The 23,116-nt window shown below is 43.5% G+C and overlaps 1 protein-coding gene across 10 annotated transcripts in view; it reads left to right on the top strand.

Moving 5' to 3' along the window:
• The window catches only part of SUSD4 (sushi domain containing 4), a 153,352-nt gene that overhangs the window by 66,409 nt on the left and 63,827 nt on the right, over positions 1-23,116 (top strand). For 7 of the 10 annotated variants that reach the window (XM_063809919.1, XM_063809920.1, XM_063809917.1 and 4 more), the window contains one exon: positions 15,231-15,443. In XM_063809919.1, the coding sequence (XP_063665989.1) occupies positions 15,231-15,443 (213 nt within the window). Of the gene's footprint in view, positions 1-10,992; positions 11,157-15,230; positions 15,444-23,116 lie in introns of all 10 variants that reach the window. The other 3 variants (XM_063809907.1, XM_054674520.1, XM_054674529.2) reach the window with 1 other exon arrangement.

Raw genomic sequence — 23,116 nt, forward strand, 5'->3', positions numbered from 1 at the left:
TGATAGGAGCAAGATTTTCCTCAAGCTAATCTTTAAAAAAAAACAAAGTACGACAACAACAACAAAACCCAGAGCCCTAATCTCGTTGCTTGACTAAGCATGTACTGAGGTTCATCTGTCACCAGCACCGTGGATAACCCGGGTAGTGAAAGAACACAGTCTTCTTGCACACACTGTCTGAAGTCAGCCAGCGCTTTCTATTTCCCATAGTATCTTCTGTTTCACATAGTGTCTTGTTCTTCCTCCCCATCTCCAATCCCCCCGCAAAAGTCCCAGTGGCACTTGAGAATCTGCATAGAGATTGAAAACCTCACATGCTATCTGGACTCTAGTTTACAAATGAGCTATGTAAGGGAGGGAATATTCAGTATCACCAAAAAAAGAGTGTTTGAAAGTTGTTACTATTAACAGTTGGATTTTCATAAAGCAACTGTGAGAACTAATCCTATCAAACTGTCATTGATCTCATGGGGTTGTTGTATGGATGAAATGAGATTGTGTATGTAAAACGCATTGTAAACTGTGAAGTTGTATCCATGTGGAAAACGTATTTTAGTATTGCACTAAAGCTGTTGCTCACAGAAAAGAAAGGAAATTTGATTTCATAAAAAAACAACAAATAGCCATAGGCATGTTGAGATTGCCCCATGCATTGTCTTCTGGGCTGCTTCAGTCTAAGTGCTTGTGCTTTGGGAGGTTTTTTCAAGAAGAGACTGGCTGGATGTGGTGGCTCACGCCTGTAATCCCAGCACTTTGGGAGGCCAAGGAGGGAGCCACCTAGGAGTTAGAGACCAGCCTAGGCAATGTGTTGAGATCCTGTCTCTATAAAAATAAAATAAAAATACTTAAAATAATTTTTAAAAGAAAAGACTATAAACTGTAGAATTTAGAAGTGGAAGGGACACCCCCCCCCCCAAAAAAAACTCATCCATATGCCTCATTTAGTGATAAGATATTATCACTAAATATCTTATCACAGATATCACAGATATCACAGTAACAGAAAGATCAAGTTACTTGTCTAGCATCACAGGGCTAGCTAGACAGGCAGCTTTCATTATACTTAATAAGGATGTGCTTTAGAAAAGAGCCACATCTTTGACCATATTAATCAGTTAAAAAATTATCTGGTGGCTTATGCCTGTAATCCCAGCACTTTGGGAGGCCAAGATGGGCAGATCGCTTGTGCTCAGGAGTTCAAGACCAGCCTGGGCAACATGACAAAATTCTGTCTCTACCAAAAACATAAAAAATTATCCAGGCATGGTGGCACACACCTGTAGTCCCAGCTACTCAAGAGGATGAGGTGTGAGGATCGCTTGAGCCTAGGAGGTGGAGGCTGCAGTGAGCTGAGATTGTGCCACTGCACTCCAGCCTGGGTGACAGAGTGAGACCCTATCTCAAAAACAAAAAAATTACCCATGCCTTCTTCAAATGTTTTGACAATTGATAATCTTAAAACTTACAAATGCAAGACTTCCCTGCCACCATCTTCCTGTTGATGAAGTGAATCCTCAGATTTTCCTGATGAGTGGTTTTCTGTGCTTGCTTGATTTTGAATAGATGAAGGTTTATTCTGTTTTCCCATGATATAATACCACAATCTGGAAGAATTTTGTGAAGTTGCTGGGCATGCTTTTATAGAGCAGTTTCATGAGACTGGAGTGAAAATCACATTATGAGTTAGCATTGTTATCAGTTTTATTGGAGCTGAAACTGAGTGAAAGGATTTAGGAATAATTGGGTAATCAAAGCGAATTAAATCAAGAGAGGGGAAAATATCAGTTCTGGCATCAAATGGGGACTGCAATGACTTCCACATCTGTGGTCTTTATCCATTTTAATCAAGTCTAAATTATGCTATTAAGACTTATTTTTGTGACGTTTACTTGTTCAGACATAGCCGACTTTATATTCATCTCTGAATATTTCTTGAAACATTAAAACATTCTCACTATTTCTAGGCAAGAGTTACCTAATTTGATTAGCATCCAAATATTCAGAGTTGATACTGTGTTTACAATCATGAGTGCAGTGTTCAATGTAGTTTCTGGGTAATAGAATCCGCATACTAAGCCTTTAGCCCACATGGATGAATTCTGCATCCCCCAACTCATTCCCATGTCTTCAAAAAACTAGGTTTAAGTGTGCCTTGTTGGTATAAATTTGCTATAATAAATAGTATATCGTGCTATATGGCAGAAGTGTGACTATACTAACTAGCCCAGTCTTGCTTTCTGGTTTTCTTTTGTTGTATTTCCCAAGGGGTACTGCTTTTGCAGTGGAAAATCTATTTAGCCTAATAAATGGTAAACAGTAATCAGCTTCCCCCCCCACCTCTTAAATATGTAACTGACAATACACTGAATTAAGGAATGACATAGCACTAAATTCACAAACAAGAAAATTAATTTGGGAACCTTTGATTTTCTTTGTTGAATTTTTTGTATTGTCTCTTATTGGAAAATTTGTCTTCAGCCTCCTTTTTTGCTCTGAGCTCTTTCCCCATAAATCTTAGAATCCTTGGTGTTCCCATTTGGTGGTTGGGTTTTGCTTTTGCTTAGACTCATGGGTGCCCAGGAACATGCACTTCCCTGTGCCCAAATCAGGGGGTTCTTTGAAGCTTGATTGCACACCCCCAAAGAGACCGGTGGACCGCTTCCCTCAGGAGCTGGCTGCTGTCTCTTAGAACAAAGGCCAGAGCTGAGCTGTCTGTGCATGAAAGGCTGCTGGCCCTTAGATTTCCCCTGCAAGCCTGGCTCTTGAAGAAATCACTTTAATTCTCTGGAGGTTTGTGGGTTACCATCAACTGTTTCATAGCTTGACCTTGTGGCCAAGAGAAGGACTCTATTTAGAAATATTTGTTATTGCTCCTAAGTTCAATTGCCATCATCAAAATCATCAAAGACACTTTATTCTAGCGAAAGTTAGGAGAAAGAATAGGCTTGAATATTTTCAGATATTAACATGGCTCTAGGAATTTAGAGAATTGCCTCTGTATGAAGCAATATGTTTTCATTCTTCGGGGAACTGGTTGAATGTTAATCACATAGCATGCATATATATATATATATATATATATATATATATATATATATATATATATATGTATATGGAAACCTGAGACACAGAGAGGTTAAGGAACTTACCCAAGGTTACACAGCTAGAGGATGGCAGAGTCGGGATTCAAAGTATACATTCTCACTCTACAACCTGTGCCTATAAGCACCAGCTACATTATTGAAAGTACATATGTTTTTGAGTATCATGACAAGGTGGAGTGTTTTCAAAGTAGTGTTTTTCAAACCTTTTTAACTGTGACCCACTGGAATATACATTGCAAACTAGCTTGTATGCACAAATAAAACTAGTAAAACCACACAAAACAATACTCACCGTTACCACGCAGGGTGCATATGGACTTTTCTTTTCTGTTCCACTTCATTTCTAAAGGGTGCTGGTCAAGACCCTTAAAATTGATTTCAGGACCTACTATGTAGGGAGACCCCCTGAAACTATTGCTACAGAATAAAAGATGAAATGCTTCTGATTATTGTAAATACAAAATTGCATGCAGGATTGTGTAAAGACAATGCCAGGTTGGACTGCCAGAATGAGCCAACAGCATGTGATGTGCTTCCCCCTGCAGAGAGCCTATGAACGGACCTGAAGTCAGGGAGGTTTAACATCACCAAGATTCCTATCCCAGAAAAGCAGATGTTCATAGCTCTGGGAATGGAATGCAACCCTTGTGGAGAGCCTATAAACGGACGCATGAGGGGCGCCTGTCCATATGGATAAGACAGGGCTATAAACGCCCTCATCTTGCCACGGCTCTTCTAGGCCTCTTTAGGGTTAAGGCATACTCCCTTCTGAGAATTTCTAGTCTAACCGGTTGTCTAGCTTCACATCCTGTTTCTATGGATTGTTTGTAACCAGCTTTTGCTGCAACTGTTATTGCTGATTAATATCTTGCTAATCATAGGTTATAGAAAGACTGTGTTTCTGTTTTAAGGCTCTGTTAGAAATTACTGATGCACACACTATATTGTAAATTCTTATCTCTGTATACTGTACTTCTGCATACAGATGTTATGTTAAAGAATTACTTCATCCCCATGTGACCATCTCACCTCATAATCAAATGACCCTAAATCCCTCACTAACCTTCCCCTGCCCTCACTAAACTTAATAATAAATGCTGGCATATCCAGTACATTGGCTCATGGGACCAGAAGGTGGTGACCCTCCTGGACCCAGCTTTCACTATCTTGTGTATGTCTATTATTTCTCGACCTGCCGATCCACCTGGGAACAAGGAAAGAGCCCCATTGCATTGCGGACTGCTGGCCAGCTCCTGCAATACTACTATAAGGTCACAATTTGCAGGTCAAAAACTATTGAATGTCCTAGATGTAAGCTCACTCTTTGGAAGACTCAGGTTCCCATTGTTGGTTGAATGAATGCCTGTCTGCTCCTTCCCCCAGTGCCCAGCACTGTTTGTTGATGGAGGGAATATATAAACAGATTATACTTTTTCTTTCTTCATATCTATTTTTTAAAATTATTTTATCTCCTTCCCTTTTCTTTTTAAAAACCAAGAGCTGAAGTTTTCCCAAACAGAGATTGTTTAGGCTGGAACAGAGGTCAAGGAATACTTAATAATGATCTTATGGACATATATGTTATCAATGATTTTGGGGGTGTTTTTGAGATAGGGTCTTGCTCTGTTGCCCAGGCTTGGGTATAGTGGCACAATCAGACCGTAGCTCACTATAGCCTCGAACTCCTGGGCTCAAGTGATCTTCCCACTTCAGCCTCCTAAGTAGCTAGGACTATAGGAGCATACCACAATGCTCCTATAATTTTAATTTTATTTATTTGTTTTTTTAGAGATGTGGTCTTGTTATGTTGCCGAGGCTGGTCTGAAACTCCTAGACTTAAGCAAAGTGATGAATTTTTATAAAGCAATCACGTTTCCTTATTAATGTTAGTTGTAATTTTCACAGTGTGTCTGTATCTCCTGCTATTTCTAGTGCTTGCTGGTTCTGGGACCTTCTCTTATTCTCCTGGCCCACCCGGGCGTCTCCTCCAGAGGCAGGTTAGTTTGGATGTGCTTTTCTTCTGCTCCATCTCTTTGACAGTTGAGGTATTCCCGGGCAGCCCTGGGGTCCAGGTTAGTCAGTCTTTCTAACATTTTCTGGAAAATGTTTGGCAGTCCTTGAGCTACCTATCATTGGGGCAGGGGGCCCTCAGAATGTTTGAGCCTGACCTTGGCTCAGGGTGGATCTCCAGAACATGTAGAACTTCTCTAGACTCAGGCTCAGGAGGAGTCCTCCATCTGTTGTTGGTGCAGACACACACCTGGAAGCAATGTCAGGATGGACATTGGTGGCAAGGGCACGGACCAGCCTGAAGTACAGTTGTGCTGATGCCTTGGTCTAGATACAATATTAGCTCAAATAGTTGCTGGGCATTTGTCTTACTCTGGATAAGTTAGGCTATCATTGGACATGTTCATTTATGAGTTAAGGTCTGTATTAGTCCGTTCTCACACTGCTATAAAGACATACCTAAGACTGGGTAATTTATAAAGAAAAGAGGTTTAATTGTGCTCATGCTTCTACAGGCTGTACAGGCTTTTGCTTCTGGGTAGGCCTCAGGAAACTTACAATCATGGTGGAAGGTGAAGGGGAAGCAGGCACGTCTTACGTGGCTGGAGCAGGAGGAAGAGAAAGCAAAGGGGAAGGTGCCACACACTTTTAAACAACTTGTGAGAATTGTATCAGGAGACAGCACTAGGGGGATGGTGCTAAACCATTAGAAACCACCCCCATGTTTCAATCATCTCCCACCAGGCCCCACCTCTAACACTGGGGATTACAGTTCAACACGAGATTTTGGGTGGGGACACGGAGCCAAACCATATCAGGTCATTCTAAGAGCAAGGGATTTTGAGATGATGGGAAACTCAAGGTGGTGTAAGGTGAGGTGTGTGTTGGTGGTAAGGAGATGGTTAAAAGGCCCCTCATCAACAGATCCTCAGGAACTGACATGGTTCATTTTAGTTCATATCCTTTACTAACATGCCCAGATGACTAAGCTTTGTCTTTAAAAATAGGCAAGGTTTTTTGAAGTTTTTCCTCTCATGAGATGGAAAGATTCCCTCCTCAGCATAAAGGGTTATTGATGCACAGAGATATTTTAACAGTTGGGTGGTTTACCTGCATTGCTGGTGATGAGAAAAAGGCTGATCTCAGCCTGTGGGAAGCTAGATGAGAATGTTTAGAAGTAAGGGGGGGAAGCTCTTAAGTGGGTCAAGAAGGGACTTCTTCAAGTTTACCACATCCTTCTCTCTTTATTTTACTGCTGAGGGCAATGTGTACTCCAGTCTCTAGAACTAACTCTGTTTCATGAAACCAATATCTGGCTTAGGTTGTGTTCTCTCCAAGAACACCTTTAATCCCCAGGAATGTGGTACAGACCATGCCGTGGTCAATAGATGTTTGAGAACTGACTGCCTGGATTCTGGGATGTTTTAAGTGACAAGTCAGGATCCCTGGCCCCATCACACTGAGACTGTGTGCTGGGAGGTGTGGGCTTTGGGGGAAACATGAGGATTGTATTCTATGGAATCGTTAAATATTCCAGCATTGCTATTTGCTCAGCCCTGTTTTAACAGATATAAGGACTCAAAAACATTTTAAACTGTTCTTTCCCTAAAGAGTTTATATAATATCATGAAGACCTGAGTCATTCACAAACTGAAATATGGTAGGAAAAGGCTAAGTAGAGACAACAGCAAGAACATTGGACTGCAAGTCAGAAGCCTCAGAGTTTAGTCCCAGCCCCGTGATTAGCTGTTAGAGTGATTTTTCAGTTAGAATAACCCCAAAGATTGCTTTTCACACCTTTCATTTTTATGATTCTTTTAAAAGACTTCTTATGTTGTTCACAGCCTCAGTGTCCTCCTCTGGGAGACAAAGGGGTCAAACTAGATGACCTCTAAAATGGCTTTAATGGCAACCATGTGAGACTGATAGTGCTATTGTAGGATGGAGGATGGGCACGCTTTTGGGGTTGGTCTTGATTCCAGTGAGCATTTGCAAATCCGTCTGTTTAAACTTTCACAGGGATGCCCTTTTTCACTAGCCCCAGGACCCTGTCACTAAGTCAGTGCATACAAAATCAATTTTTGTGTGTATATCCTTTTTCTTCCTCCAAAGCCTCATATAGCAGTTTACAGAGAAATGGAAACCCAGCCTTAGTTCTAAATTGATTTGGCTACATTTGATACACTCTTCCTCTCTAGAATATGACTTTTCAGTTATAATAACCCAAAAGATTGCTTTTCACACCTCTTTCATTTTTATGATTCTTTTTAAAGACTTCTTATGTTGCTCACAGTAAAACTGGTAGGTTTCAGCAGGCTCAAAAGTAACCAAACCAGAAGTGTCAAGACCTTATAAAGAAACTGAGGGTGTCTTTGCATGAGAAGAGAGGGGCACTCTCAATCCCTGTTACTCACACAGTTTTTGGTTAGGAGAAAAGAAAGAGGGGATCTCAGCCTTCATTGAGAACCAGAGTCCAAATTACAATACTCCTCCTGATTTGTTCCTGAGGTCACAAATGCTGGGCAGGAAAATGGATGCCAGTGACGGTGATGCCAGTAATGGAGAGGGTGTGTCAGCCCCAGGGGGTACTGCAGGCCAGGACCCTGCCCCTGGGCTGCTCTGACCCCAGGACCCAGGTGCTTTCCCCACTAGATGACTGCTTACCAGAACTCAGGGATCCAGAGAGAAAGAGCATCCTCTGGGTGGAGGGACATTCAGCATATGTGTCATTCACATTTGTAAAGTACTCTAGTATTTTTAGGAAGACTGTATGAGTCTGGGTTCTCCAGAGAAACAGAACCAGCAGGAGGACAGATAGATAGGTATCTCCTTGGAGACCCAGGAGGGCCAGTAGTATAGTTCCAGCTTAAGTCTAAAGGCCTGAGACCCAGGAGAGCCAATGATGTAATTTCCTGTCTGCTCAAGTCCAAAGGCAGGAGAAGATCCACGTCCTTGAAGACAGTCAGGCAGAGAGAAGAGAATTCTCCCTTACTCAGCTATTTGTTCTATTCAGGCATTGGACAAATTGGATGAGGCCCACCCACCTTAGGGAGGGTGATCTGCTTGTCTCAGTCTACCAATTCAAATGTTCATCTCATCCAGAAACACCCTCACACATACCCCTAGAATCATGTTTGATTGATGTCTGAGTACCCTGTGGCCCAGTCAAACTGGCATATAAAATGAACCATCACAAAGGCTATCTCTTATATATAAGTGCTCCACTCTGAATTAAATTTAGGAAGAACTGCTAAAGGATGCCACTTCTGAGGGCTGATTAAAATGGAATGTTTTCTTCTCCTCCCACTCCCCCCAAAAACAAACATATTGGAATCATTCTGTGAACTCTTTTCTCTTCTCCAAGCTGTGACTACTTAGTTCTCATGCGTGAGCAGAATATGAAGAATGGGGAGGAAATAGGTTTGGACTTTGAGAACACTGGTTCCTAGGATAAGATTATTTGAATGGGCCTGCATGCAAATGATTTTCCACTCTGCTTCCCTAACACCTACACCAGCCCACTCCTTAATGGATATGTTATTTGAGGGGGCTGATCATTGTCATTATGGAAGCACACTAACAGAACAGCTCTTCAGAAAAATGACCCAGGCTGGGAATTGATCTGCTAGGGGATAATTTGAAAAGTAGAATTTAAAGCTCTGGCAGGCCCTAGAAAATTACTGTCTTGCTCAATGGAATTAGTTGTCCAAGATGAAGAATATTTTCTTCTTGTACCATCTCATCTTCTGATGGCTCTCTTTTCACCACTTATTCTTAATTCCCTGTTCTGTGCCGACGGCTGGAGCCCATGGCCGGCAGCATTCCTGATCCTCAATGCTGTCACCGGAACATAAACAGTCAGAGGTTAACTATGCTTACTTGAAAACAGAGGAAGTGCATGGGAATGTTCTTTTAAAGGGAAAGGAATAAGCGCAGAAAGAATACAGAATTAAATTCATGAGGAAATTGTGCAGCTCTCACATTGTAACTTCCATGAAACTCTCATCATTTATTTATCAGTGCAGGAGTCATTTTTCTGATGGATTCAGGGCTGGATCTTCAGTTATCCCTTGAATTGTGTGTCCTTCTCTGAGAGAGAACAGCTTTATGGCAAAGAGTGGGGGATACGACCATCTGAGGGTTCTGTACCTATCATTCAGCTTTCAGCACGCCTTGTTTGTTAGCAGAGGGTGACTGGCCAAAAAGTGTGTGCTGGGGAACTTAGATGTCTCAGTCAAATCCCTCGTGTAGATCTACCTCTGGCCCCCCATACTGGAGAGGGAGGAAGAGGGCTGAAGTGTTTGGAGCCGTGGATTGGGGGAAGTTTGTAAAAAGTAATTAAGGAATATAGTCTACTCAGCTTGGGAGAGGAGAGAAAGGTGAAAGGGTGTTAGGAGAGAATGTGTCTGTGCTATAGGAGGGCATTTCACATCTCCCTTGTCTGTGGAATTCATAAGCTCCTGGGACTGTCAGTGCCATTGGTGTTGCTGTTTGGTGGGTGGAGATGGTTCCAGATGGGTCCAACAGGGTAGTTGGCATGAGGCTCCATCCATCCATTCATCCATTCATCTATCTGTTTATCCATCCATCCAATCCAAACCATCCATCCATCCATTCATCCATCCATCCATCTAGCGATGCATCCATCCATCCACTTATTCACCCATCCAGCCAGCCATTCATCTATTCATCCATCCATCCACCCATTCATCCATCCATCCACCCATTCATCCATCCATCCATTTATCCATCTATTCATCTACCCATTTATCCATTCACCTAGCCAACCAGCCAGCCATTCATCTATTCATCTGTCCATTTACCCATCTATCCACCCATTCATCCACCTGTCCATCCATCCACCTGTCCATCCATCTATCCATCCATCCATCCATCCCTTGCTTTATCCTTCATTAGCAACACTTGTAGAATGTCCACTTTATACCACACACCATGCCAGATGCTGAGGAGGTGAAGAATAAGACCTACTCTTTCCCTCCAGGAGTTCACAGCCCAGTGAGGGAGACCGCTAAGTAGAGCAGTGATGATGGTCAGAGTGAGGAACACTGAGAGAGGTGAACCCAGGTTGCCTTGATGAGAAGAGAGGCCTCCTATTCAGACTCTGCAGGGGAGGGAAGGCTCTCTGGAAGAGGCACTATTTCAGCTGTGTCCTGGATGATGAGCACGTTATTGGGAAAACTTTCCGTTGGTAGAGGTTCTGGCATGACTTCCCTTCCTGCTTCAGTAGGAGACAAGTCCTTTATTCAGGGCCTGGGTCACCTTCCTGCCCACCTTCAGGCGGGGACAACTTAACCCCACCTGTCTCTCCGTCACTTGTCTTCATCCACAGGCTTTTATTTTCCAGTGTTTTTCTTCCTGCTGTGTAGAGACACATTCAGATCTCTTTCATCTTAAAATTTTAGTACAACAATAATAAAAACCGTCCCTTGGGCCTAGTCCATGAGCAGCTGCCTCCCTATGTTCTTCTGTTCACACTAAGCATCCTGAAAGAGCAGTCCACACATACTGTGTCACCCTTCCCTCTCCACATGTTAGCAGACAGGCTTCCTACCCAGGGACAGTCCTTTCCTGTCCCTGCAGCTGCATGGGCAGTGGTCCCAGTGTTCTCTGTCTTCAGTTAGTGAATGCTTTCAGATCTTTACGTAGTTGACCAATGGGTCACATTGATGTGGCTGTCCATTTCTTCCTTCCTGAAACTGTTTTCCTTGCTTTGGGGACACTGGTCAGGTCTTTCTTCTTGATGGTCCTGGATTTTCCATGCCCTTTATATTAGTCTGTTCTCACACTGCTATAAGGACATACCCGAGACTTGGTAAATTATAAAGGAAAGAGGTTTAATTGATTCATAGTTCCACAGGACCGGGGTGGCCTCAAGAAACTTACAATCATGGCAGAAGGGAAAGCAAACGCGTCCTTCTTCACATGGCGGCAGCAAGGAGAAGTGCAGAGAGAGAAGAAAGTCCCTTATAAAACCATCAGACCTCATGAGAACTCATTCACTATCACAAGAACAGCATGGAGGTAACCACCCCATAATTCAATTACCTCCTACCTGGTCCCTGCCATGACATGGGGATTATGAGAACTACAGTTCAAGTTGAGATTTGGGTGGGGACACAGCCAAACTCTATCATCCTTTCTGGGTGTCCCTTATTTGTGTGTCCTCAGCTGCTCCTCCCTTCACACTGTGCTAGTTCCAGGAGGGCATGCCCACCTGTGCCTTGGACTGCTGCCTATACATGGATGCACAGCACAGGCCATGCAGAACTTCTGGCTCATGCTCCAGCTGATGGCTAGACATCTATACCTGGCATCCCCAAGAATTCAGATTCACCACACTCCACACTGAACTCTTCCCCCTTCTCCCTAGGCCCACTCTTCATCTTGTTCTGTTAATCTGAGCACATGGCACTGCCATCTACCCTGACATTGATGCCAGAACCAGGAAGGTATCCTGGACGCCTCTCTCCTCTCTCACTCCCACTATCACTCTCCCATCCAGGAGGTCACCAGGTTTTGTGACTCTGTGTCCTTAATGTCTGTGTAGCCCTCTCCATTCCACTGTCTTTGCCTTGTTTCTGACTCACCTGGAGTACTGCAGGAGCCTTAAAATTCCACAGTTCTCAAATGCCTGCCCTCAGACAAGTGCTAGACTGGCTGTCCAAGAGCAGCCCCACCCCACCCCACACAGAGAGAGCCAGGCTCAATTGATCTGTCCTTTGATAAAGGTGCCCAATGATCCTGAGGTGCAGCTGGTGTCCTGGGAGCCATTTCAAATGATCTTCCCACCCTTTTCCTGGTCTGTAGCCATCAGTCCTTCACATGGGCACCAGAGAGATCATTCTAAAATGCGAATCTGATCGTAATCACTTCCCTGCTCAAACCTCTCAGTCTTTTTTTTTTTTTATACTTTAAGTTCTAGGGTACATGTGCACAACGTGCAGGTTAGTTACATATGTATACCCTCAGTCTTGACACCCATGCCTCTCTCTCCCACATTGAATCCAAACCCTGAGCTAACACAAAGCTTCCACAGTCTGCCTTCATCTCTTTCCCTTCCTTTATCCCCACAGCCCCACCCCTAGCAGGCACCCTGTCCCCAGCTGGCAGAACCACCTCTTTCCTGACAGGTGCTGGTCAGCTTCCCACCTCCATACCTTCCGACCTGCACCCACAGCACCCTTCCTCCCTTCTGGCTACTCTTCACAAGGATCCCACTCAAGGCTTTGCAGAGGTTCCCATCCTCTATTATGGCACACTCATCTTGCCCTTCTGTGGCCACCCATTGACTGATACCTGTGCCCCACCCCAACATTATGAGAGCTGACGCTGGTTCTATTTGACGTAGTATGAGAGAGAATGACTTTTACCTATGGATAGCCAGAAACGTCCAGATTACCCAGGTTTCAGGGCTCTGGATATCTGTGCTTCTAGGCCTTCTAAACTATATAAAACCATGAATTCCATTGCTGCTAATTTTTCCACCTCAATAGCATCATGAGTATATGTTTCAATATATGTAACAGCAGGCCCTCCCTTATACTTGGCCCTAGCTATGGCTCATGACACTATGTTTGCTTATCTGCCTTCATCCCAGCTATCTGGGCACAAAATGTCTTAGACCTCTTCCTAACCCCAACATCCAGTCAGTTGATAAGGGGAGCCTGGAACCCATGGCTCAGTACCATCGTGAATATATGTTTCAATATTCATGATATTCATAAATATATGTTTCAATATTCATGATGGTACTGAAGTGGAAAAACTAGCAGCAATAGAATGGGCATGAGATTGTCCTTCCTTCCAGATGAAAGGAAATGGTTGACATTCATCATTTAGGAACCACTTGATAATTAGAATACTTTCCCCCAAATTAAAAACATGCAGCCATCATTTAATGACTTTCAAATACCCCTCTGCTGGGCTGCAACACAACTTGTATTATTGGGGTATTTAGTCCCAACAGAGTGGCAGCAGGAGGGCTGAGAAGGCTGGATGCTATCTCCTTTGTAAAAGCATCATCAGTTTGGTAAAATATCAGACCTGCTCCTACTTAATAAGTACAAGTGTCAGATGTGGATGCTGTGCACTCCTCCTTCCTGCCTTCGAATGGCTTTTCCCTCACCCCAATTCTTTGTCACCTCTGCACAAAGTAAACACTGTAACAATGACTTCTGGACATCCTGCCAGTGCCATGCCTCCTGTGCTGTGTGGCTTTCAGCACAGCAACACTGGTAGAGGGTCTAGCATCATAAGCCAGGTGGGGAGGGAAGCCAGTGAATCCTACACAAGCACATAAAAGCTGGGGTGGGGGAATTCACCTGCAGCTGAGGAACTTCTGCAAGTGCAGTATGTTAGAGAAGAACAGATATGAGTTTGATATCTGAGCATCCTCCTGGAAACCAGGTAAACCTTGCAAGAGCCCCAATGATACTTACTGTCTCCTAGGTCTGGGTTGAGACTTCCCCATCATATCTTGATGGTGTCCAGCCTGTCCTGGCACCAGCAGGCTGTGCTGGGGGTGGGGATGGATGGGCACACCAGTACACCAGTCCCCATCTACATAGAGTTATGTATATTTGTTCTTGGTACCCATTCAGTAAGGATTTGTCTATTGATTTTGTGAGTAAGAGAATGGAGTAGAATGCCTCTGTAGGGCTCAGGAGTTTCTTCTTCTGGAATTTGCATTGTTCCCTTTGAGGACACGGTTAAAGCATTATGCACACAGCAGAGCCTCCCTTATCCCTGGCCCTCGCTGTGGCTTATGACATCAGTGTTTGTTTCAGGGATCTGCCTTCATCCAAGCTGTCTGGGCACAAAAATCTCTTAGATCTCTCACTCACCCCAACATCTAGTCAGTTGAAAAGGGGGGCCTGGAACTCAAGTGTCCCAAGTTTGGAGCATTTAGAGTAAGGACACATTAGGAGCATTATGCACACAGCAGACCCTCCCTTATCCTTGGCCCTAGCTGTGGCTCATGATGTCCATTTTTGCTTGTCTGCATTCATCCCAGCTGTCTGGGCACAAAATTTCTTAGGTCTCCTCCTCACTCCAACATCCAGTCAGTTGACAAGGGGAGCCTAGAATCCAAGTGTCCCAGACACCAGCATCCTCCTTGTGTCTCCACTGCTCTCAGCCCATCACCCCTTACCCACACCCTTGCTTGCTCTCCTGCCTGGGCTTCTGGGCTCTCTCTCTTTCAGTCAGTCTCTCAAGCTGCTGTCCTCCAACCTCATTTATTCATTCAGCAAACTGGTATGGAGCACTGAATACAGAAGACACTGTGGTAGATTCTGGGGATGTCAGGATGGAGTCATAGGACTTGTTCTTGGAGGGCGCACAGCCTGGGATGAGAGGCAGCTGTTCTGTAGGTAATTCAGCACACAGCTGTGTTGACGCTACAGCAGTGGAACAAAGTAGGGATGAGGCAGGCGGAGAGTGAAATTAAGAAAGGCAGCCGGGTGGAGGAGAAACTTGGATAGGTCTTGAGGAGTGAATGTTCCCCTGGCAGATAGGGGTAGGGGTAAGAGGAGGAGGAAGGGCATTCCCAGCCACCCCTACCATAGACCCTGGGTTATAACTACATTCCACTTGCTGCTCCCTCAACACACGCTGCCGTCTTCCAGTCCCCAGCCATTCACCGTTCATGCCATTTCTACCGTTAGAAAACCACCCATGCCCCCCTGCATAGAATTCTGTCTTGAAATTTCACCCCTTCCTCAAGGCCAGGCTCAGATGCCATCTCCTTGAATCCCTCCCACCTACTTTTCCCTCCTCAACTCTTTTCAGCATTTTGTACATCTTTTGTGGCACTTGTCGTGTGAAATCCTTTTTGTCTGTTTCCTTCTCCCTCCTCCTGTAACTTCCTTGAAAGGCTAACTTGGCCATTGAACAGAAAACTCTACTCAGTGCTTTTCTGAGCAAAGAGCTAAAAGCAGAGTAGAACGTGCACTAAAATGTCCTTGGCTTTGGTGGTGAGGTAACTGGAGTGTCCAAGGCGTATGACATCATGCAGGGTCTGCCATTTATGTAGGAAGGCCCTTGGCATTGAGAGAACATATTCACAGGCACCTTTTCCTCTCTTTGTTGATGTAGGGTTCGATGACCTTCAAGTGTGTGCTGACCCCGGCATTCCCGAGAATGGCTTCAGGACCCCCAGCGGAGGGGTTTTCTTTGAAGGCTCTGTAGCCCGATTTCACTGCCAAGACGGATTCAAGCTGAAGGGCGCTACAAAGAGACTGTGTTTGAAGCATTTTAATGGAACCCTAGGCTGGATCCCAAGTGATAATTCCATCTGTGTGCAAGAAGGTAAAGTGCTTACTTCTCCACGGAAGCCACTCATGTGGTTCAAGTTGCATGGCCACAGGGGTGCAGGGCTGTGTGACAGCTCAATACCCTGGGCTCTTCTCTCTGATGCAGGGCTGCACCTGCATGCTGACCAGAAAGCAGGAGTGGGTAATGAGGGTTGGGATAGAGGGTTAATTAATCTCTGCATTAGAAGTAATAGTCTTTTTTCTCTATCTCAATTACAATCTAATTTATCACCATTTTTGTCAATGCAGGAGAGCAACTCAGATAACATTACGGGTATTTATTATTAGGCTGCCAACTCAGCACTCATTTTCATGTTACTCAATAAAATGTGCAGTAAATATACTGTGCAAAAACTGTATTTAGTCCTACAGAAGATGTGCATTACTCAGAGGATTAAATCAATTACTACTTATCAGTTCTGTGTTAGATGTGATGCATTTAGGAAAAGAAAGAACTGTGACAAGCAGTGACAGATTAACGAGGTAGACATTTATTTCTAGCAATTATCCCTAAATGTATTGGTAGTGACAAGATATTCATTCACTTCTAGCAATTACCCCACATCTGTTGGTTGAAAAAACTTTATATACTTTTTTTTTGTTTTTACTTTATGTAGATACGTTCAGACTTTTTAAAAATGCATGGAGTTTAACTAATTAGAATGTCAAATTGTTGATGATATATCTCAGAAGACCAGCAGGGCTGAAGTTGGAATAGGCATGAATCAGGAATTAATTCTGGTCCCAAATTTCCATGAAGCACAGAACTTATATTTCATTGAGTTCATTTGAAATTAGTTTCAGTTTCTCTTAACACTGATTTTATTTTGGAATGGAGCTTTTATAATAATATGGAAACTATTGTCATGATTTAGTGTATATTTCCTTTATGAAACTTTTTACTTTTTAAATAATTTAATAAGCTTTTTTTTTTTTTTTTTTTGAGACAGGGTCTCCCTCTGTCATCCAGGCTAGAGTGCAGTGGCACAATCTTGGCTCACTGCAACCTCCACTCGGCTCAAGTGATCCTCCCACCTCAATCTCCCAAGTAGTTGGGACTACCTGCGTTCGCCACCATGCCCAGCTAATTTTTGTATTTTTTGTAGAGATGAGGTTTCACCATGTTGCCCAGGTTAGTCTCAAACTCCTGAGCTCATGCAATCCACCTGCCTCAGCTTCCCAAAGTGCTGCGATTACAGGCATGAGCCACGGCACCCGGCCGTGATAAGCATTTTATAAGTGCCTATTTTGCTCCTCCTTCTGGAAATTGTAAAGGATGGATAAGATGGTGTCTTGCTCTTAAAGTACTTGCTATCTTTGCTTTTATTTTCAAGGTATAAGAAAAAGCCATAATAAATATAATAAAGACTTAAGGTTTTTAAAAATAAGTTCATTTTTTCCTCTTGTATGCAGCCTATGCAAGCTGTGGTTTCCCTGAGATTCTATTTAAAGGTTACTTGGTTCATATATATGTATATGTGTGTGTATATATATATATATATATATATACTTCCCTGCCAAAACCTATGGCCTATGTTACCCAGTGCTTTAAAAACAGTCAGGCTTAGGAACATCAGAGAACAGAGAAAACCAAAATAGGCTTCTTAAATATTGCCCAGAGATGAAGGCCTTCTGTCAAGCTTCTTTCCAACCTTGTACATAACTAGGTACTATGTAGTCATGGCAAGAAAGGGGGTGAGAAATCACCTTAGAGTAGGGGGCTTCTATTGTACTGGTCTGCATGTATCATTCTTTTTTTTTTTCTCTACTTATTTAATGGAATTCATGTACAGTTCTTAACACTCAGCCCCAGATGTGCAGGGAGGGGCTTGTACATAGGCATGGCAGCAGGAAGTCAGCTTTTTTATTAGGCAACCTCAAATAAGACCACGTGTGTCCAAAGGACAGTTCAGGTCCTTGGATTCCAGTCGTGATGTGCTCCAATCATTTTTGGAAGTTTGGAAGAACAGATATTACCTTTCTAAGTACAATGGTGTATTTATTTTTAATTTGAATGGTAATTTTGTTGGTCTTTGAAAGATCTGTATAAAGAGATTGTTTGTGTTGCCCTGATAGTAGAGAAAGTCAGGATTGTTAACACTCTAGGCTTTCTTTATTCTATGTGGTTTATAGGGGGCTGGAGGGAGACCTAGAAGTCTATACCACCGATGTCACATAGCAGTGAAAAAGCTAAACTTTCAGAATGTCTTTTTTCTGCTTTGTAAATAGCCATGCTCCCTGATTAGGATTTATGCTGGGCAAGTAGTAAGGGCTGCTGAATTCATTTGTTATCCTTGCCAGGTAATTCTTAGAAGGCTAATGAATTTCTGGAATGGTGGTAATAATGGTAACAATAATAATTTATCACATTGTTATAGGTCATTAAAGTTTAAAAGTGCTTTCAGATTCACTATTTCATTTAACATGCACAACAATTCTATAAGATGAGTCTTATTGTTTTCTGATTAGGAAACTGAGGCTCAGAGAGGCTCACTCACTTTGTTAAGGTCACACAGTTGATGAGTAAGCAGCCTGGCTGGAATTAATCCTACAACAGCATTGTTTTTCCTCTACAAGGTTGAGTCTAACCTTGTTTATGTCACAACAGCCCCACTCTAATCTGTTACACAAGAGCACCTTGTTACAACAAATGACATCATCCAGGTTTGGAGTTGAAGGAACTCAGAGAAATCACGTAATTCAAGCCCTCATTCCGATTTAGTTTTTGTTTGACCTATAGAGAAACTGAGTCTCAAATAAGGTAAGAGCCTTCCCAGAGTTAAATGACAATTTAGGGAAAGACCTGTTGCAGCCCCCGGGCTTGTCACTGTTACCTGGACTCCTTTCACACCATGGGTCAGTCCTGTCTGAGATGCAGATTTTTTAAAAACTAAGTTCATATCCATTAAAATGCTTTATGACAGTGAAGTGCTCTACAGAAGCAAGGTGGTATTGGGCAGCTATTCTCTTGGGTGTGCACAGATCCCTTTCTTTTATTCCCACCTCATCCTGCCACATGTACAGCCATTCCCCCTTTTCACATGGCCCCCTTATTCCAATTCAACTTGCTTCTTCCAAGTGAACTAAATTTATAGAGGTCTGAATTTACAGAGCTGAATGAATTCACTTTATGGCCCCCAAAGTCTCCAACCTCAGAGATGTCTGTGCTTCTTCAAGCTGCTTCTGCAAGACTGGAGCCTGCATGACCCCAAGCATGGGTGAAAATGTCTATGGCCCAGGGAACAGAGGAGGTGACCTATATGGTGGAGAGGAGACCCTAGAATTGGCAAAGGACTGAAAATACACCCCGTGGGCGCAGGGCTGCTGACCTAGTAAGTACAGTGACTAAAGGCCAGGGTGCTGGCCACCGTCTGGCCGCTTCCTTTCCAAAACCAACTCAGTTATGTCTACTTGGGGATACTTTTCCAGAGTAAATATACCCCTTTCCTACATTTCATAAGAAAAGACAGAGGTGAAGCAAGATTGACTTTACCTGAATTCACTTGACAAACACTTACTCAACACATACGTCCTCAGGACATAAAAAATGCTGCATCCTCACTGAAGCCCTTGCTGCAAGGAGTAGCAGTCAGACTTTGTGTGGTGATGAACTTCGGTTTGTACATCATAAAGAATTAGAACATTTAAAAAGTAAACATCTTAAAGAGACTAAAATCAATTCAGGATTCATTTATATTATAAATAAGTATTATATGAGAGAAAGGAGAGAAGAATCAACCCTTGTCTTGCCAAAATCCATTGTCATCATTGATGAAAATATTTCCTTACTTAAGCATCTTTTGGGTTACAGAGTTCATCTCAGCTCTTATGGCATTGGCTATACTAGCCAGATAGGAGTTTTTGGTTTTGTTTCTTATATAGAGAACCAAGTAACTAATTGCACTCAGCTCCTGGTTTGGGTGAGAATCTTACATAGGCTATGAGATAATGTTGTACAGCACCCAAATTCCTCCTCCCTTAGGATTCAGTTCCTGGGAAGGGTGGTGTATTAGTCCATTTCACACTGCTATAAATATACTACCTAAGACGGGGTAATTTATCAAGAAAAGAGGTTTAATTGACTCACAGTTGTGCATGGCTGGGGAGGCCTCAGGAAACTTACACTCATGGCAGAAGGCGAAGGGGAAGCAAAGTACGGCATACATGGTGGCAGGAGAGAGAGAGCACACAGGGAAAACCCCTGCTTTTAAAACCATCAGATCTCATGAGAACTCCCTCACTATCACGAGAACAGCATGAGGAAAACTGCTGCCTTGATCCAATCACCTCCCATCAGGTCCTCCCTCAACACATGGGGATTACAATTCTAGATGAAATTTGGGTGGGAACACAGAGCCAAACCATATCAGGTGGTTATGACATTTTTAAAAGCCAAATCCCTCTAGCAGGAGCTTCAGCACCTGGGTAGATTCAGGGTGTTCCTTGAACACCTTTGGGTATAGACAACATGTTCCTTGTGCAGAAAGACAACTCTCTTTTCTTCTTTGAGTTTCCTCTTTGCAGGGGGAGTGTGCTTTTGGAGACTAAACTGGAGCCTGCTGCAGACTTAAAATTTTATGAAATTAGATTTTAATGTTGAAGGACTTTTTAATAGAGCTTTTCTCTGTAAGGTGGAAGAAGACCCTTTCTGTTTTTATTTAACCATTTTTCTTGAGCAGCTCTGAGAGTAGTCACTGGTTGCATCGGTCACTTGGTTTCAAGTAAACTTCAGGTAAATCCATATTAAGCGAATAAAGTATTTTCATGAAGCTGGAGTCCCATAGGTCTTGTCAGATAGCTTGTTTAAGTGAGAGTCTTAAACAAGCAGGTTCTGAGAACACCTTAAAACCACTGTGCAGGGCTCTTCTTAATCCCAGCATAAGGTCATTAAGAGAACTTACAGGGCCTCCACAGAGCAGCACTTACTTTTAAAATGAACTGCCTGAGCAGAAGACTTTTTCAGGAAATTCTTCCTCTGTAGTTGGCCAGTCAATTCCTTTGAGTGGGAGAGGAGCAGAGGGGTCAAGCAGAAGGATTGTTGAAACTGCACATTTAATGTACCTTCAAAAGCTACCTCTGGGCTGGGTGCGGTGGCTCACGCCTGTAATCCCAGTTCTTTGACAGGCTGAGGTGGGTGGATCACTGGAGGCCAGGAGTTCGAGACCAGCCTGGCCAGCATGGCGGAACCTTGTCTTTACTAAAAATACAAAAATTAGTCAGGTGTGGTGGCTCGCGCCTATGATCCCAGCTACTCTGAGAGGCCAAGGCATGAGAATTGTTTGAACCCAGGAGGCAGAGGTTGCAGTGAACCGATATCGTGCCACTGTACTCCAGCCTGAGCTACAGAACAAGACTTGCCTCAAAAACAAAAGCAAACAAACAAAGCTACCTCTGTAAGTCGAGCCCATCCCTAGGATGGTTTTCCTTGCTCTGACAGCAGTCACCCACCAATGTAGCCACAGGCTCTGGCTCAAAATCCTGGGTCCAACCTACATCACCCAGAAGAGTGAGGCTTCAAGATATGGCCATGGAGTGGAGGGAAACATGGCTTGTCTTCATGAGATTCACCTAACAACACAAAGAACAAGCTCATCCAACCTTGCGGTGCTTCTCTAGGGAGAGGTTCCTTGATCTGAAAGGGAGATGTAGGCACAAATGACACGCTTGAGACATTCTACATCTGATGGCCAGCCCCAGGCACTCACTCGATGTTATTATTTATTACCTGCATAACCAAGCAGGCAATTCTCATCCATGAAAGGGAGGCCCGATGACAGCTCCATTTTCCTTGCCTGTCTTCTTTAGTCACTTGGCCATGAGTGTGGTGGAACCCATTGCCTCTGTCTTTCCCGATGCTCCCCACAACCTTTTGACAGGTGGTCTGGTTAAGATTTGCATTTCTCAGGCCAGCTGTGGTGGCTCATGCCTGTAATCCCAGCACTTTGGGAGACTGAGGCAGGTGGATCACCTTGAAGCCAGGAGTTCTAGACCAGCCTGGTCAACATGACGAAACCCTGTCTCTACTGAAAATACAAAAAATTGGCCGGGTGCGGTGGCTCGTGCCTATAATCCCAGCACTTTGGGAGGCCGAGGCAGGTGGATCACAAGGTCAGGAGATTGAGACCATCCTGGCTAACATGGTGAAACCCCATCTCTACTAAAAATACAAAAAATTAGCCAGGCGTGGTGGCAGGCGTCTGTAGTCCCAGCTACTCGGGAGGCTGAGGCAGGAGAATGGCATGAACCCAGGGGGCGGAGCTTGCAGTGAGCCGAGATTGCACCACTGCACTCCAGCCTGGGCGACAGAGCGAGACTCCATCTCTAAAAAACAAAAAAACAAAAAATTAGCCAGGCATGGTGGTGTACACCTGTAGTCCCAGCTTCTCCCAGGTGGGCCTTTGCCCATGGATATTCACACTGAGTTCCTTCAGCTGATTTTTTCCCCGGACTTTTTGTTTTTAACTTTTATTTTAGGTTCAAGGATACCTGTGCAGGTTTGTTATGTAGATAAACTGGGTGTCTTGGAGGTTTGGTATACAGATTATTTTGTTACATAACAAGCCTAGTACCCCATAGGTAGTTTTTGATCCTCTCCTCTCTCCCGCTCTCCACCCTCAAGTAATTCCTGGTGTGTGTGGTTCCCCACTTTGTGTCCACATGTTATCATTGCTTAGCTCTCACGTGTAAGTGAGAACATGAGGTATTTGTTTTTCTGTTCCTGTGTTAGTTTGCTTGGGATAATGGCCTCCAGCTCCATCCATATTGCTGCAAAGGACATGATCTTGTTCTTTTTTATGGCTGCATAGTATTTCATGGTGTATGTGAACCATGTTTTCTGGCCTTTTACTGCTTTTGCTGACATTTGGGTTCCATTGTTAATCATTTACACACAAGGAAAGCACATGGGTGCTCTTTCCTTCCACATTTCTGATTGGCTTAGTGCATACCTTATCGTTGCTTTGGCCACAATTAATATTGTCAGTACAGTTGAATCTGAGTTCTCTGTGGGGCATTGTGAATTGAGTTGCCTGTCCAAAGTCATGTATTTTGGGGATGCTGACAAAGATGGACAGGGATTCAGAGAGGCAGCAGTTGAAGGAGAAGGAGGAATGTCGCTACACATCTGTCCAGAACCTGGCCCCATCCCCAGTCACTGAAGGCAAAGCCTCCCTTGGTGTTCCTGCCCACCCCAGCATGTATCCCTCTTCCTGGTCTGCATGTTGCCCTTGTTTTCCTGTCCCCAACGAGACTGCAGTATTTTAAGGAGATGTCTGTCATACGGATTGGGTACCTATGTTTTATTTTTTAAATTGGCATATAATTATACATATTCATGGGATACATAGTGATGTTTTAATACATATATGTGTAATGGTCAGATCAGGGCAATTCACATGTCCATCATCACAAATATTTATTATTTCTTTGTGTTGGGAACATTCAATATCTTCCTTCTTATGATTTGAAACTCTGTAATATATTATTGTTGACCGTAGTTATTTTACAGAGGTATAGAACTCTAGAACTTATTCCTCCTATCTAGCTGTGACTTTATATTCTTTAAGAAATCTCTCTCACCCTTTCCCCTACCCTTCCCAGCCTCTAATAGCCTCTTTTCTACTTTTTACTTCTATGAGATCAGTCTATATTAGCTTCCACATATGAGTG

This window comes from Pan troglodytes, chromosome 1, assembly GCF_028858775.2.
Source record: "Pan troglodytes isolate AG18354 chromosome 1, NHGRI_mPanTro3-v2.0_pri, whole genome shotgun sequence".
Lineage (NCBI taxonomy): Eukaryota > Metazoa > Chordata > Mammalia > Primates > Hominidae > Pan > Pan troglodytes.